Source organism: Anticarsia gemmatalis, chromosome 4, assembly GCF_050436995.1.
Source record: "Anticarsia gemmatalis isolate Benzon Research Colony breed Stoneville strain chromosome 4, ilAntGemm2 primary, whole genome shotgun sequence".
In the NCBI taxonomy this organism is placed as follows: domain Eukaryota; kingdom Metazoa; phylum Arthropoda; class Insecta; order Lepidoptera; family Erebidae; genus Anticarsia; species Anticarsia gemmatalis.
In genome coordinates, this window is record NC_134748.1 from 5389282 (window position 1) to 5407334 (window position 18053).

General features: G+C 37.9%; 1 protein-coding gene across 6 annotated transcripts in view; it reads right to left on the minus strand.

Moving 5' to 3' along the window:
* Rbp6 (RNA-binding protein 6) overlaps positions 1-18053 on the minus strand; it is a 471739-nt gene that overhangs the window by 230763 nt on the left and 222923 nt on the right. For 5 of the 6 annotated variants that reach the window (XM_076113243.1, XM_076113245.1, XM_076113242.1 and 2 more), the window contains exon 5: positions 13802-13843. In XM_076113243.1, the coding sequence (XP_075969358.1) occupies positions 13802-13843 (42 nt within the window). Of the gene's footprint in view, positions 1-13801; positions 13846-18053 lie in introns of all 6 variants that reach the window. The other variant, XM_076113249.1, reaches the window with a different exon arrangement.

The window sequence follows — 18053 nt, forward strand, 5'->3', positions numbered from 1 at the left end:
TTTTTTTCTAGTGAAATAAAGAGGGCGAAAATGTATTTTATTTTCTTAAGATCGTTATGGCATAAGCAAAGACTTAATTTGGAATATAGTCTGCCACTTATTTTAAACCTAGAAAAGTATGTAGCACGTATAGAGGTGGAAAGAAATGCGGTTGAAATATGAAGTTGTCAGCAAAATTAATAAAGTGGATAGCTTTTTTTGGCAACAATTCCACTTTCAGTGGGCGAGCGCCTTAAAACGCAACTCTATTAAAATTATGAAAATAAACCTATTCTGTATCGGGAACGCTTTCGTTATCGTTAAGTAACGTTACAGAGACGGCCGAGGCTTTCAGGCGACTAGCTGATAGCATTTGCATAATATTGAAACGGTTCCGATACACCTAGGGCTCATTAGCCATTGATCGGCTTACGATATGGAATACGGCTGGGAACACACTGGCCAAGATTATATCTAGCTTTTGTTGTCAAACTAACAAAAGACGTAATTATGTTTTTGACAAGGTAAGCCCTAGTCAAAAAGTCGGTTTCATAAAAGTTAGCAATACAATAAGTTTAATAAGGTAAACAAGTTTTGTTCAAAAATGTTGTTTCCGAGTTCGAATGAGTTTCTTTTTGCTACTAATATGTTGATATTTTCTTTTCCCTGTTTAGAATTTGCTATAGGTTTTTTAATCCGGAACATAAGGATTTTCTAGAAAATTTAATAACACTGGTCAGAAATATTTATTCCAGTCATTAAATAAAATATGTGGAAAAGTGTAAAGGTCTCAGGCTTGGAATATTTTTTTAGCTATAGTACTAACATCAAACTTACTTTACATATTTCAGTAAAAAATTGTTATAAATAATTAAGTTACTCGTGCAGAAATATTTAATATCTGTAGACGAAGAAATCATTCCATAACTGAATAAAAAGAAACAAATTATCAGTTTTAATAGCTGTCATCCGTGATTTTAATAGGAGAAGATTCTTCAGTGTATCTAGTATTGTTGAGCAGTTACTATGACAAGCTGGTTGACTGAACTAATCCGTTTTAAGTGAGTCTGTTACTAGGCCGGCCTAGGGGAAACTAGTTAATCCGAAGTGCGTTTCACACAGATGGATTATACGATTAAAATGAAACCTTTAGCCGGACAATATGACATTATACGGGACGTGAAATGGTATTAGATTTTATGACAATTACCGGCCCGAAATGTCATTCCGATCTATAGTTCAGTCAGTTGATATAATAATATTAAGTCTTCTCTAGTCTTCGGTATTATTCAAAAGTTATAGTTAATATAAATTATTATGCGACTAACTGCTAAAGTTCTATACATTATTCTAACATTAAATTATATTTTTTAAAGATGTATCACTTTATTTATTTCTATATCACAGAAGAAATTTTGTTGTTATAAAAGCTTTATCTATGTAGTATTAGAAATTTTTTTTTGCAGACAAAACATAAAACAACGTTACATTACCCCGCAACTACTAATAAAATAAAATATATCACTGAAGGATAGTCTGACGCGGTACCGAAGATTCATTATAACAGATTCCCCTTAAAATATTACAGCCGATTGGATACAAAGTAATCGACAAATTGCGCGGGAACAACTTAAAGGTGCATATCTAGTGAATGGCCGTTACCAGTGAGGTTATTGCAGACTTACAAAATACGGAGATAGAATTACCGGAGCGATTTGAACGTAGATTTAGTATAAATGGCTTATTTTTATGAAGTGATTTTTTATTTAACTTTGTTTCGAATATACATTTTTAAGCTGTTTCAGTTATAGGTCTTTCACAAAAATATTTTCTTAAATTTAAAATCTGATACAAAAACGAAACTAGTTTTAAATTTTACACTGAGATTAAAATTGCTTACACTTAGCTACCCTTAGCTTCCGTGTAGGTAAGTCAAGAAGTTAATATGCATTTCGGAATTGGCCGTTACTGGCAATCGGCAGTTATCTTAACCGTCGATTAACAAGACTGGGTCGTAAGATTGAACCATACGGTGTCGGTCCTGAGTGTGTACGGTCGCCCTTACTCAGCAAATAAGCGTAAGCATTTGCATAATATTGAAACGTCAGCGATATGGATCCAGGAGCTCATTAACGTAATTGATCGGCTTTCCGCTAGTCCGGAATCAATCGCACGTCCAACCAATGATTTGCATTAATTACCGTACCGAATGTCACATATCGTCCTCATACACCAAATCATTATTTTGATGGACCTCGTTTTGATTATTGCTTTCACTGTCCAACTTCGAGTGGCTTTTGTCGAGTGCTGTTTGTGTTTATTTACTAGCAAAAAATGTGCTTCACAAACATTGTATTAACCTGCTTCTGGTCCGGTACAACAAGTGCAAAACAAAGTTTTACAATGAACACCATTAACCACATTGTATTTGTAATTGAAATGATTAGCTGTTTTATAATAGGTAGCCAACGCGTTATTAATTAATGTCATTAGCTTAACTCAATGCCTGTGCACGATTGATACGTGGTGTGGTCGCATTGTAAAGTTATATGTCATGATGCATTCATGTCGACTAGGTACGTAGGTATAGGTAACTAATACCATCTATCTCGAAACAAACATCGCAAACAACAGTGAGGCTCTGTTTCAAAACATACAACTTTGACATCTGCCAAACCAGAACAAACACAATCCAGCGGAAGGCGGTGGTACACACCCGACTTAAATCAAATAACTGTATTGCTTTTAGCTTTGTAAAGCTTCAAGTGCAATAGCGTCAGTGGCGGATGTTCCACCCCCGTCTCCAGTCTGTAGTCTATGATATTGCTCCACGCCCTTTACATGTTCGGTGGGGTCTGAAGGCGGGTGGCGCGCGGGCACGCACGCGGCTACGTCGCGCCGCGTCGCGCCGCGCTCTCTCGCGACTTGCCGCCACCGCCACCTCTCCAGAGATATCGCAAGCGTGACGCCCGACCTAACTGCTCCAGTTTATCCCTTTAATTGCCTTTTTTCTGGAGAGTGGCTTTAAGCGCTCCCGCCATATCTCCTCACGTCGCAATTACGGAGACGTCTTATGATAAATCTGCCGTAATTTGCATGAGATAGCATACGCTCTCAACTTTCACGCGAAGCTTCCTACTCTTGTCGTTTATTACGTTAGGGAACGTTTCCAAGAATGAGAATGAGCTATTTAACTACTAACTAGATAGCGTTAACTATCGTTTGCGGCTGAAAAATCCGAGACGTGAATTGTGGTACCCGCGTGAATTTTTCTTTTTCGTGTTCTGCTTCTGTGTTTTTATTTCGAGTGTAATCGGAGTTCTCCGGGGAGTTACTTTGTTTCGAGAGAATTTTTTTGGGAACTTGCAGAATAACAATTTTAAGTCAGATGCACTTTCATACAATTTCTCCGCGCGGAAATAAGACGGTAAGAGGCAAACAAAACAGACGGTACAATCTCCGTGTTGCAACGTGGCGAATTGGCGGCCGACACCCCAAGGCTGCGGCGCTCTCCTCGCCAATCTCGGCATTTTTTCCTAGTTGCCGGTGCCTCTGCGAGCGGGCGCGGGTGGCAGATATTGTAGCGTCAGCGGACCGCCCTGCGGACTGCGACGCTGCGCGGCTATTTGTCGAACGATGCGCCAAAACATCGCATCGCAATCGCACGGAAAAATTATTCCCCGCTAGATTGCTACTCTTCGCTTTTTGAAGGTGCATTTACTTTGCAGGTTGAGAGTTTTATATTGTACGGAAGATGAGGTACAGATTGTATTATCTTGTTGGCAAGCTTTTCGATGCAATTCTCATTTCGATTCGATGCAAACAGGTAAAGCTTTGTGGAAGCGGAACCTTTGAAAACGTGGATCGCTGATGGATGAAGTTCACTGAAGTGCGTGGAAAGGTTCAGCTGACTAACGCAGTTGTGGTAATAGTATCCATTTAGAGAAAACTGTTTCGAGGTCTGTTAGGGAGATACATAATAGATAAGCTTGACAAAATGTGTTAGACGAGTTTCACGCCCTCAGCGAAGGAAAGTCGTGACCTCGACCAAGTCGTAATAACTGTTAAAAGCAATATAGATTACTCGAGTACTTTGTTAGAAGAACAGGTGGGTAATAATCTGAACTAATATTGTGAATGCGAAAGTTTTGTTACTTACTTAGTCGTGTTTAATTTAATTTTCTTCAGGGCCGTCATAAAATATAGAAAAGTTCGAGTAATAAGTTGGACCCTAATAACTAGAGTGATACAATTAGTTGCTCCAGACAGATTATAAGAGCGACCCGTGATGGAGTGGCGCCTTCACACATTGATCCAGTGGGAGATCAAGTAAACTTTTTGCGTTCAAATGTTTGATGGAAAACTTACTGGAAGTTTCTAAGTGCCTTATTTTAGTTTCTCAGAGTGTAGTGATTAAAAATACATTTTATGATGTTTAAATAGGCTGACTGTTCCTTCCACTGGCGTGTAAACTAATTTAGTTAGTAAGTTTATATTTTTAACATTCAACATTGTTAAGAAATAGTTTTATAAGGCACATTGAAAATGTTTACAAATAAAAAGGATCGAATAAAAACAAATGATTACACCTGAATCGTTTAACAAAAATCTTATAAAAGTCAACACACACTTAAAGTGTAATAAACTAAAGCTAGTTTGAAACATTAATGCTACCCACCCGAGCGGTTAAAAAGATGAAATGAGCTCTAGTCTCGATGGTCGATAAACTTATTACCGGAGAAATGTTCGGTGATCGTCGGAGCGTGTGGGCGGGCTCGTGCGATGACGTGTCATTAGTCCTTTACAACACACTCGCGTGTTATATCCGAGATGTCTTTGTAAAGTGTTTTGTTATTAAAAGAGTTTTATACTTGAAACTTTTCGAATATTGTTGTCGTAATAAAGGGGTGAAATGTTAGTGAAAAGTTTTGAAATATCTCCGTATAATAAATTTTTGGGATCGCGTATTCGGGTATTGATTTTTTGAAGTTTTAAATTATGTGAAATGAGTTTGGATTATAAGGCCTTTGATGATTTAATTTAAACTACTTTTTACAACACCTTTCATATTTTATATTAGATTTTGATAAACAAAAAAGCGCAGTTGTTAAAATAACAAAATATTTTTATAATAATATTTTATACAGCTCTGTTTAAAGCACAACTTATTATATGATTTAATTTCAGGTCCATAGCTTTATCTTCAGTCATACAACAAAGTTTTGCATCTTATCCGTCAGATGGCACCACACTAGCCCATTTAATATTACATGGATTACTACGGACTTAACATAACCAACGAAATGTGTACCTCAGCCTAAACTTTCATGGGACTAGGTATGATGTTAAGTTTCATTAAGTTTTCATTTTAATGTGTAAACTTACTTGAATTATTCTAATACTACGACAATTATAATTTTATTACATTATATAAAGATTGAGTGTGTTTACATAGACTTTGTACGAGGATCAGCAATTCCTTGAAAAGATACAAACTTAGATTACCAGGAAATACGTAGGCTTTGATATAACTCCAGTATCTAATTTAAATTCGTTTCATGTAGATTATAAAACGATATTTTTTATATTTTACACGTGTAGTATAACTGGGTAAAATTTAATAGGAGCTAAAACCGACTACCGTAATACCTAAAATAATTCTAAACTCCGGGCTTTTATTGAACATTTCCCGACAGAAAAACCGACCTGAAAATGAACTACCGGGACCGCATAATTAGCAGAATGTTTGACCAATTACGCAAGCTTTTAAAAGTAAGTGCTAATTTGTTTAAAAAATTAAAAGTACATTCAAATAGTAATACACCTCTTTGTACTAGGTTTATTGTAGTTGCTACACAGCAGTTATCTCCAACTTTGCCTGGATATGTAAAAAGAGCTACATTCGGAATAAGTAGCGAATAATTTTTCTACCTCCATCATAGAGAACAGCCGGAAAATGAGAATGAATAAATGAATATTTCAGTATCACTTAAATCTACATTATTCTAGTGTTTGAACCACCCTGCACCCATACTTATTCTATTTCAGGTCAGTTTTATTGTTCAGGCGAATATTACATTAGCAACTAAGCTCCGAAAATTTCATCGATACGCTACAACAACGTTAAAAGCCCCTATTTTCACGTTACCTCAGTCCATATTTCAGTGTAAAACTGAGTGTCAATAAAAGGGTGTCGGTGCGATCGTCGATCGTCGTGTGCTCCTGATGAGCTGGTAACTCGTAAGGCGGGCCACCCATCATGTGCTATGACACCCCATTAACCCAGGGCGGACTGCGCTTGCTAACTTACTTCGCTAATATGTTTTGAGACGTACCTACCTACTTGTGTTGTGTAGCTACATGTTCTACTCGTAGCTATGACGGCGCACCGGACATGATGCTTGGGGCTTGTAAATGAAGCGACCCAGTATTATAGAGTTATTCTCACCCACCTACAGTTAAAATATCTCATGTTTACAATGTCAAACGGCCTTTATGAAACTGTATTTTGTAGCCGACTTTATATTTTAAAAAATCGTGTAATACCCGAGGTGTCGACATTGTGAAACAAGGTTCGTTTGACTAATAGTGCGAATTAATTCTGTAGCGCGCCCAAGTTTCCAATTTCATACGTGGGTCAAACGAGCTGCAACAAAAATATTAAAGTGTTGTATTAAGCTTTGTCCTCTTCACATTTCGGCCGCGTCACGGGTGACCAATTTAAGTATTAATAAAATGACAAAACGTGACCCGGGTACAGGCCGCCATCCATCACGACCGCACGTCAAGTGGTGGCCGAGCGATTAAAAAACTGTACCTAACCAATGTATGCCTCTCCCGCAGATAGGGAAAGTATTTCGGGACACACTCGGCCGGTAAATGTTCTAGACAAGGGTGAGATTAAATATTAAATTCGCGGTTAGGAATTTCGGGTTGAAAAGTAACGGTGGTGGGCATGCGCAAAGCCGCACTGATCCCCGGCCTTTTCAAAATCCAGTTTACAGCGTTAAATTCGGACTAAAAACAAAGGTGTGTAATTTTTTATCAGGTTCGAAATAACACCGGTCGCGCGGAGGCAGCCGGGCGCATGCCCGCGCCGGAACGATGGTACATACGTTTAAATTAATGAAATTAGGTCTTCGCTGAAATATTCAACAAATAACACAAACATGAGATGACGAAGTTGGCTGAAGGCACGTCGTGTGCCGGCGCGATAACGCAACTAATGATTGATATACTCGTGCGTCTCTGTTCAAACTAATGACAGGGTGAAGGGTGTTGACTTTCAAGTTATTAATTAATATTGCTATTATTTAGGCGCTGATGATTACACATTTCCCGTCACATTGCCACAGACTAAAACAGTGTTTAAAACATGAATGAACGACGATATTATAAAATGGAAAAATTAGTTTATTTTGTTGGCCATTACATTGTGTAGGTTGTTCAACTGAATTGAAACTTATGATGTTAAGTTGTTGTTTGCAAAGTAAACTGGGTCTTTTTCTGCTTTAAATAAATATGAAATTCCGATCCGAAGAATTATTGGGATAAATAACTCATGTAACAAATCTGCAATAGTTAGGTACTCAGTTAATTAAAAGTTTGAACGACATCTTCAAGAAAACTATACCGTTGTCCACCGGCCCTTGATCATAAAAACTATAAACAGTGTACGCTTCAAGTATCGCAATACAGTTGATACAATCGAACAAACTTCCACCTAACCAAGTTCCGATGAAAATTACTCCCATACTCCTCCCACACAAGAAAGAATTCACCAACGAGCGATCTGATCGAGTACTTTCCACAAAACTTTTTAATTTCACAAAAGTATTTGTCGTAAAAGCCTATAATAAGAACTTTTTTTTTATTAAAGTAATTGTTGACGAGAAGTATGTTTGAAATTCATAAAATATACGAAGTGGAAGCAAAGTTACGAGGTCTCAACATGATTAAATGCAATTTCTTTACGAAGTATGCTATCCACTTGTAGGTGAAACTTTTGCTTTAGATGACCGGATTCTTGCGTCTCACAGTTTTGGAGATAATATTTTTATAAAGAGTTGAATACTTTTCGTTTATTAATTCCTGTTTACGAAATCCATACTAATATTATAAATGCGAAAGTAACTCTGTCTGTATGTCTGTCTGTCTGTCTGTCTGTCTGTCTGTCTGTCTGTCTGTCTGTCTGTCTGCTACTCAATCACGCCTAAACTACTGAACCGATTTGCATGAAATTTGGTATGGAGATATTTTGATACTCGAGAAAGGACATAGGCTACTTTTTATCCCGGGAAAATGACGCATTTCCCGGGAAAATTCAGGTGGCGAATTAAGTCGCGAATAATCAATATTATAATGACATTGAATTAACAAAATTCCGTTGTCATGGCAACTGTTTTAATGACGGATGTGCCTTAGCGCAACTTCGTTACATATATTAAGAGATATAAATAATTTTGAGAATATTTTTCGTGAAAAAAAAAAAGCATATTTTGTATCATCACGCTACGAATAATAGGAGCAGAGTAACAGTAAAAAGTGTTACAAAAACGTGGAAAATTCTGACCCATTCTCTCTTATGTGACGCAAGCGAAATTGCGCGGGTCAGCTAGTATTTTATAAATGTTGACAACATGAATGAAATACTTATAACATTAAGCTTTGCTTTTCATGGGTAAGACTTTTATTTTGTATCCGAATTAATTTCTATAACAAAGTTTGATTATACCGAACCGACAGTTACAATACTACAACAAAATGATAAAATAAAAACTTTAGTTATCTCCACAAGTTTCCTAAAGTTAAAAAGTAGATCATCGGTTGTTTTTAGGGTTAGTGTCTCAAGCCATAACAATTTACTCGTGTCTTGACAACAAACGATCAGACTCACGGCTTCATATGTTCTTCGTGTCAACGTCAACTTTATGGAAGTAAAAGTTAACAGCGACCGTGGTTTCTACGTCACGCTACACCACTAGTGGCGTGCAATCCGTTTTGTTTTCTCTACGAATACGACGCATAACAGTTGGTAAACACCCACTTATTTCGTTAGTTTATTTATAAAGGTTTATATATAAATTAACGAGTGTTAACCGCTTCAGTTTTGGGTAAAAGTTGGGATTTATGCAGAACGGTCGCGTGAGTTATATACTCATTTGCGCGTTTGTTTTGACAGTGAGGACGTTTATGGGCATTTACTGCGCACCCTTTCAATATCGTGTGTTGTCCCTTGTAGATATAAACGACGATGTGTATACTGACTAATTAAAATACGTCATTTAATTTTGTTTTTAATTTATTTTGTTTGGGCTTTTTTATGAATACTGCAGGTGAATATAGAAAATGTCTTATTGAAAACTCAAATTCACAATTCACGCACTGAACGCTCAATAATTAGAATTTGCACATAAATGCAATCAGTAGCAAAGAAAGAAAATTTACATTCGACATTTTTTATCATAAAACATTTAATTTTCTTACACCGTTTGTACCGTCGGTTCAGACAATTCAAACTTGTGCCTACGTAAACACTGTTTAACCATTGTAAATATTGAATTAGCCGCTTTGAGATTAATTTTAATTTCTATATAAAGCTGGTGGCACACCTCCGGAGTGATGGAACAGATGTAGGAGGTGACTTATGGCGGGGCTGGGTCATAACTAGCGTCCAGCGGCGCATAAGTCCCGCGACCGCAGCCTGCTGCGCTTACATCATTCACAGCCTCTTGTTTAACAACCATAGCTTGTTATAGCTAAATTATTGCGATTTACTCGGTTTTGTGGGATATTTTAGACGATTATAGCGATGCGTTTAAGTTAAAATTATTACGTTCTGGCATGCTAGTAGCTATTTGTTTTTGAATTTCATGAAGTGCAGTTTATTGTTGCTATTTTTAGACCCGTAAGATGTAACATCTCAATAGTTACCTACCTAATAAAAATGGGGCTTATAAATCACTTAACTTAGTATTGTTAACTTGGACGATTGTCTAGACATGTTTGTATAATCATTTTAATGAAGTGTTTTAGCATAAAAGTTTACAATTTCATTAAATCCTCCCTAAATAGTTATAAAGAACTTCGTTATTTGGCTGTCAGTCAGCTTTTAAAAGCCCGACAACAAAGTTAAAACGAAGTAATTAAAAAAGAAAACACAAAATACTTACAAAGTCGGAAGCTCGGCTCTCTTCACTTAAATTACTTGCGATTACACCGACAAAACGTTTTAATGAAACACGTTAAATCGCGCCAAGTGGGCCCGCCAGGGCGCGCGCCACGCCACGCCGCCCATACCCTCCACGTCTGCCATAGTTCGGCAACTTCACCACTTACTGCGGTAGGTGGCGGGTAGTTTTTCCTCAAATATCTTAGCCGTAAGTAGAGTTGAAACTACTTCTGCAAAGTCCATTAAAGAGTATAAACTCACGCCGCGGTGATTACAAATGCCGCCGATTTCGGCGACCGTTTCGGGGTCGATTAAAGCTTTTTAATTGAAATCACCTGTGATAAACTCTGGGCAGGCGATTCGAACTCATGTTAAATATAATCTCATCTCCGCGTCTGTATTGTCTATCGATAATAAGCTTCAGCCATCGCTTCCATATGTATTTATTTTTGTAACTTGCTTATTTATTTTTGGAGTGAAAGGACCTTTTGATCAGCCATTTATACCTTTGTATTTAACCGCCAGTCCTGGCATATAAATGGAAACATCGGTACAGGTATTTTTATGTGACATTTCCTAAAGTTCAACGACACTCATGACTTATTGACAATCCAAAATCCTTCCAAGAAGTGTATGCTATATTAAATTTAGTGCACATCCGTTGGAATTAAAAGCGTACATGTATTATTTGAGGGCGGGAGCAGGAGAGTCGGAGAGCAGCACAGTCGCTCCGTATAAATATGTAAGCGGAGGAAACGCTGACGGCTGCGTTCCGCCGCGTCGCTGCGGAAACCGCGTCAATTAAGTTGGCCGCGATGACATATTAGCCTTTGTTCCCCTGCATCCCCGTCCTACTACCCACCGGTATTTACTCGCAAGAAACTTGCTGTATACTGTATGTATGTACTGCCAGATAATAGATAGGTAATGTTGCTCGCGGCTGTGCGTGATTTCCTATGCACTTGCAACGTACCAGTTTATATTCTATTCATCTGCATCCGAGGTTAAATATTATTACGCTATTGTGCTACTGCTGAAATTATGGCATATCTTTAACATCTGCGAGAGACACAAACAATTCCACATACATATAGAAATGTTTTTAGAATAGCAGGAAAATTGTGACAGACAGAAGAATTATCGACTTTAACACAAAGAAAGCAGTCGGGAGCCAATATTTTTTTACGAATAATCCAGATTAGACAGGTATAAAAGCGAGAGATTCCAAAAATATAAAATTTTAATATCTGCCGTAGTCATCTGCCAGATGCTGACTGGACAATTAAATACCGCTGAATCAATTCTAAATTAAATAGATCCACTGTGAAAATACAAAGTTTAGTGACTGTCAATGTCAAACAAAGAAGATGAAAAAAGTTTTTTCTTCCAATTCCATTTTCTTTCACCATTCCTCTTTTGCAGTCTCTAAAACTTTTCAAAATAAGAGGTTTTCGAGAGAGTCTCAATTATCGATAAAGACGATATTAAAAATTCGTTTGTTTTGTTCTTAGCTTGCGCCTTGGAAGCGGTGTCCCCTTTTTTCCATTGTTTGCGTAAGAAGGGAAAGCAGAAGCGGCGGCAAACGATAATCAGAAATTTGAATTTCGCCCCCACAAGGCACTGACAAAATCATCCGATTTTGTGCGTCGTTTATCATAGCAATTAATTAGGCGAACAAAAAATATTATCTTGGTTTTTCTGGCAATTGTTTATGTCAGCAAACATTTTGTTTTGGACAAACTTTTCGAATTTATTTTATCTCGAACTGCGCAAGGGCCCGTTGCTAAGCGATCGATTGGGAGTGAATAATAAGCGGAATCTATATTCATAATTTCCATATCTACATGGTAGCCGTTCGGTGCTATGATGAAGGAACATGGTCTAAATTTATTCGTGAGCATTACAGTGTAACATGTACGAGGCAGTGCTCCCTTAATGTATTCATGTAATTCGCATAGCCGGCATCCCCTTTGACCGGCCACGCAACACCGCACTGGCTGCCCGGATAGAGTAATATAACGTGATGTTTTAAAACCATCCATCACGTTTAATGTCCATATAAAAAGAAGGAGGTAGCGTGCCGACTCTATCCGCGGATTTTTGGAATTTGCAAATGTTAGACATTTTTATTATATTTATTTGTTTTGTACTCAAAATTAAGCGCACGCCACCCTAGACTCGCTTATCTTCAGCATCTCTTGAGGAAATTCACTTGTTGCAAGACTCCCCGACAACCTCAAGTTTTATAAACGTTAATACAAAACAACACCGTCGACTTTCTCATTTTCACCTCACGAAACTCTCTCGCGTCCGTTTAGTACGGGTGGAAATTATCAATTGACTACACTCTAGTATTCAACAGTGCAAATACAAAAGCAAGAGCTTACCGTCTATTCTGTGCGAGGTCAAATAAAACCTCAAGTATCAGGCTACTTGAAAGTAAAAACGTTTGGATGCGGCCGAGCCGAGCGGCGAGCCTGACGCCAATTTACATTAAATGCGGCTTGCACCCACCAATGATAACTTACACTTGCCGGAGCCGCAAAACTAGTGTTTACTATTGTGAGCTTAATATTTTGTGTTAAGTAAAAACTTGTGAAATTATGCGCACAAAAATCCGGTTAGCTCGGCGAAAAATTATACACGTTTGTTTTCAAGGCTTCAGAGAAAATTAACATTGTATTATGATGTAAACTCTCGGAACAGTGCATTTTGGTTTCTAATATTTTAATTTAACATGGTGTAAATGCTAAAATCTTACATCAACTTTTTCACTGAATGGCAACGATGATAAAAACTTTTTTACTTTTGTAACAAGTATTGATGCATCGAAATACCTAGTACATAAGTACGGGTATTTACCAATTGCTAACGATTGATTGCAATCTTCTGTAAACACAACCTCTCTTTGGAATTCATTATTTTTATTAACTTGATAAATATGTGCTGAATTCGCCCGTACTCGAAAATATTATAGTATCGCTGCTGAATTCTAAAGTATCTACATTATGCGGTTTTTTAATAATCTTTTGAGTTGGTTGCAAGTAAATTAAAATAATATTTACATGTTTTACTTTAAGGTTTGTGTGCACAGCCATTGGTTGAAAAAATTGTTAATACTTTTGGTACGAATAAAATTTACCGTACATATAACGTGCTCTATATTATTGCACTAAAAGAAAATTGCGTTATAAGCAATGTAAAAGTAAAATGAAATATGATTGTTTTCCTAATCCATTTATAATGCTATTCGTATACAAGATTAAATAAACGTACTCACGCAAACGGGGGAAAAAGGAAATGGACTAAATAGACTGTTATGCGATTCAATCACAGGACTATCTAGGTTACGGACGAGCCCGGCATCACAGCCCGCATACTAAATTATTAGCCCTTAGTTATTTATGCATCGTGGACCAACATCTTAATAGCGAGCGAGAGTTATGTCCAGCCTAAAATAATATTTTGTGTAAATGTTTGAAAATAAACAAACCGCGTTGAACCGCTTGTTTTACAGTCACAATATGTCGTAACTTTGCTACGCTGCTTCGCCGTTTTGTGGCAATACAATGTCGGAATGAGTTTATTATAAAGGTTTAATTTTCAATTTACGTCTAACCGCAACGTGATGAAATGTTATCAAAAGCTTACCTTTGGGTGTGCTCTCCTGGGGAAGGCCACTTTGGGGTCAATCTGAAATTGAAAACACAACATTTTAACATAATTCAGATCAAAGCATGTAAGTTGGGGTTGTAGAATGTTTTTAATTTTAGTAGAGTAGGTGACTTTGAAAATGTAAAAAAATCAGTGAGTCGCGTCGGCCCCAACTAATCATGGACCGCACGTCCGCCTGGGAAGCGGGCACGATAAATTCGCATCGTCTCTGCGGCTGCAATGTCCAGTCCTAAAATCCCGGCTGCAAAAAACCATCGGACTGAAAATCCTGCGCCGTGGTCCTGTCACTCGATTTCGCCTCTCGTCTTTTTCATGTAACCGAGCTCTACTATTTCATACGTGGCACTGTTTAAGCCCTCAGATTTTCTCCCGGCAGCGAGCGGTCGCTCCTGGTCTTTTTGCTCGTATCTCGACGCGCCGTTGACCGCTATAAACGCAAAATATAAACCCAAAGAAGCTACCTTTGACATTTTAGAGGTAAAACGTTTCATTTCCACTCGTGCTAACCGTTTTGTCGAACGTTTTCCACATTCAGCAGAAATGCTCCAGGATTTTTTAGTGCAAGTCTTACTTTTAAACTACGAATGTAGAGAAATGTAGGTTTATAAGTATGGACATGTACGGTTTAACGTTATTCGTTTGAATTAAAGCGAGCTTCTTTACAATGAATGTTATTGGCTATTTGCTTTCTTTAATTAGTTACAAAACTGTGACTAGAACTAGGACAATTATGTTTACTATGTTTTATTTGAGGTTGTTTAAAGATCAATTAAAATAATAAAAAAATCATACTACGGTTCTTACTTATATTGACTTCTAAATTAATATATTTTTTAAATTAATTTAGAAGAACAATTTTATTCACCAAACTTTTAAATATTACTTACATTTTAAGTCGTACACCGCACAATAGACGGAGCCGGTAGGCATCCACGTCCGCGTAATTACGAAGCAAAAGCGTGAGAGAATAATTTAAAAGATTTCGCCCAAGAGGACTGCATTATTACAATATCAGGGAAACCGCTTTACAGCGTCATTCATACATTCTTAATTATTTAATTATCTTCTGAGTGCGCCACGGAACACCACGGCTGCAGAAAATCCTGTGTAATTTGATTAAATTGGATTTCCACCAAGATAATTCCTATTTTTTGATGAAAATGTAAATTGTAATTATTATAACGAACGACGCAACCCACGTGAGGCTGCCACAAAAAATATCACTACCCGCAAAGAGGAGACGTAAAACGTTGTTGGAAAGCTTTTAACCACCTCACGCAAGCAATTTTGTAAACGTTGTAAAATGACCACGAAAGTATACAGAGCAAGCAGAAAAATCATAAAATCGCAGATGGTGGCGCTAAAGCGATTAAGCGGGTCGATGATAAATTTTAACGAGTTATTTTAATGGAGGCGATCGCAGTCAGTGGCTAGCCGGCAGCCTGCGTCGATAGAAAAATAAAACCAAACTCACCAAAAAGACTGTTTAATACGTGACCCCGTGATTTTTTTATTGTTTCGTAAACGTTTAACGATAATTGCTTTTTGAAACGACGCCTTTTGTACATCCGAAATGTCATTTCATTTGTAATTGAATTTATAAAATGCGGTGGCATTCTTATCTATAGCAACGTTTGCTACTTCCACAAAAATAAAAATGAATTTAACAATACTCGGAAGAGGGAAGAAAATGGCCGAGATAAGAAACAGTGAAACGAAATCTTTATCAAATCCCTAAAATGCATTTTTGTGCTTTAATTTTGGGGACATCATGTTGGCGAATTATGATATCATTGTCGCGAGCGTAAACTTACGGTGTATTGTGCATAGATCTTATTTAAGGTGATTATTAACACACGATTAATTTTAGCCTGCTCCCCTCGTAAGAGTATATCGTGGCAATGATTTACTTATCTTATCAATCTGTCCTATTCATTACGGTGTGCGGGTATGAAACAGCACCAAGTTTGTAATAGGGCTCTAAAAAGTTCATACTCCTGCGCAAAATGACAGGAAAACATCGATACAAATGTGACATTTTGATATGGAGCCATTTGCGTGATTACAATCGACGCAGCGGCGCACCCTCAGCCGGCTCGACCTCCCCCTTCCTACAACTTCCCTTACGATAAAGATTGACATCACCGACCTTAACTTTCGAATTATCCTAACTCCAAATACGTCATATAAACTAAACTGTTCTTTAATCTATACAGCATAGAATACAAATTCATTTATGCGAACGGAAAATTTTAGCGTGTCATCGCAAGAAAAGATTGTAGGCGAAAGCACATTAGTGGGATATCACTACTGGTAGCAAAAGAGCATGTTCACTTTATGTACTCGCTACGACGGCATCGACGTAAAGTCGATTACGTTAAATTTTATATCAAGCAAACAGTTTTATCGATGTGTTGTGTATTTTCAAGTCATTGCGGTAACGTGCCGCAATAAAAAGTTCATTGTTTCCGTTTATTGTTTAACCTATCACACTACAAAGTACCTACAAGGTATTATTAAACATTGCGCATATTAAAGCTGTATTGATAATTATGACACGTACATCAGATTATAGAGTCTATTTCAAATCATATATGAATTGAATGGTATTCCAAATAAGTGTAATTTGTATGCTATATTTGATAAGCTTACATTCTAAACATCAAACAGTAGCGAAGTTAACAAGAGAACATTCTGCGAACGCAATTCGATCAACGTGTTAAATTCTGATAATTAACAAACGTCACACGTCGAGGTTGAGTTAAGGACAAGAAAGTTTAATGACGTGCACTCAGTGCAAGCGGTAACTGAATTTATTTACGTGCAGACGACATGTAAGTGTCGCCCCGGGCGGCGTTAAGTGGGGACCGCATCATTTGCTGTTCAGTCAGCAACGCGCACTCTAACTCCTCCTAATTGGAACGAATTTGGCTGCAGGTGCAACACTCGACTTGGCTCAAGATTAGGGGCGAGCTATTGCGAGTATATTCTGCGCCGTTCCCCCTTGAAATATTCGATGTGCAACGCGCGACTTGCGGCTCGCAGCTCGCGCTACGCCACGCCGTCATCCACGTGCGCTCACACTAACTTGAATTAAATTAAGAACAATATTTACCCTCGCAGCCGAGATAAATGATATTGCACACTTAAGCCAGAGTTAATGTTTAGTGACGACTTATGTACCCACATTCTTAGCATAAGCTAGTGAAAATGCCATTGCGAGAACGAGACGCCTTCATAGACTTTCAGCACACTGGAAAGAGAAGGCTGCGGCAAAACACCTCAACAAGAAAGACTTAACGAGGCTCGCGTCAACGTAGACAAATAATAGCACGCCAACAATGTTACGTGGTTATTTTAATTGATACAGTTTTAACTCATTCTGTAGAGAAAAATGCAAACAAGTTGCGACGCGATCGGAAAACACTTGACACAGATTGTTTATAAAGTAGGGTTTGGTTTAACGCTCGGTGAGACAAGCAGTAATGAAACCGGGCTAGGGTGGAGGCTCGACAAACGTCATTACTGGGGCACGCATAAATATGCAAGGCAGGTAACGCACATTTTCATGCGACGTCGCAAGAATTTTATCGCTCGTTTAATTCTGTGAGAAAAAAAATGGGATTCTTTTGGGTGTAACAGGAGATAGGCGGCCGCGTGGGAACCGACACGCTGCCCTCCTCGGCCACGCTCCGCATCTAAGTGCAGCCGAAATATATTTTATCCACTTTGTCAGATATTACTTTCTCTTAAACACCGGCGTCGAAAGCGTAAACGGCGGAAGAGGAGAGACGTAATCTTATCCATCAGAGGCACCTTATTTGTTAGGCGCTAATGTGGGCGCTTTGTGTTCTTAGACGTAGGTCTATTAACGTGTGTTTTATTCATCGCCCCTTTCCTTCACTGTGTGTAACACGTCGACTACAATTGCCTGGGACCTTAACGACATAGTTCTCTTTTCTTAATGCCCTTGTTAATTTCGTTTACATTTGTTTAAGTGTTACCGTCGTTTATTTGCTTCACCCCACGAGGGGCCGTCATGTTGTTCCATTTATATTATAATCGCTCTTGCTATTAGATATTGTTTTTCTGTAAACATGTGAATGCTTATTTAATTAAGGTGTACGATCACAAATAGAAAAGAAGCCGCGTCGTATTTTACTTATCTAATCATTCGATCAATAATGGTTATAATAAAAAAATGAGAAATGAAATGCAAAAAAATGCC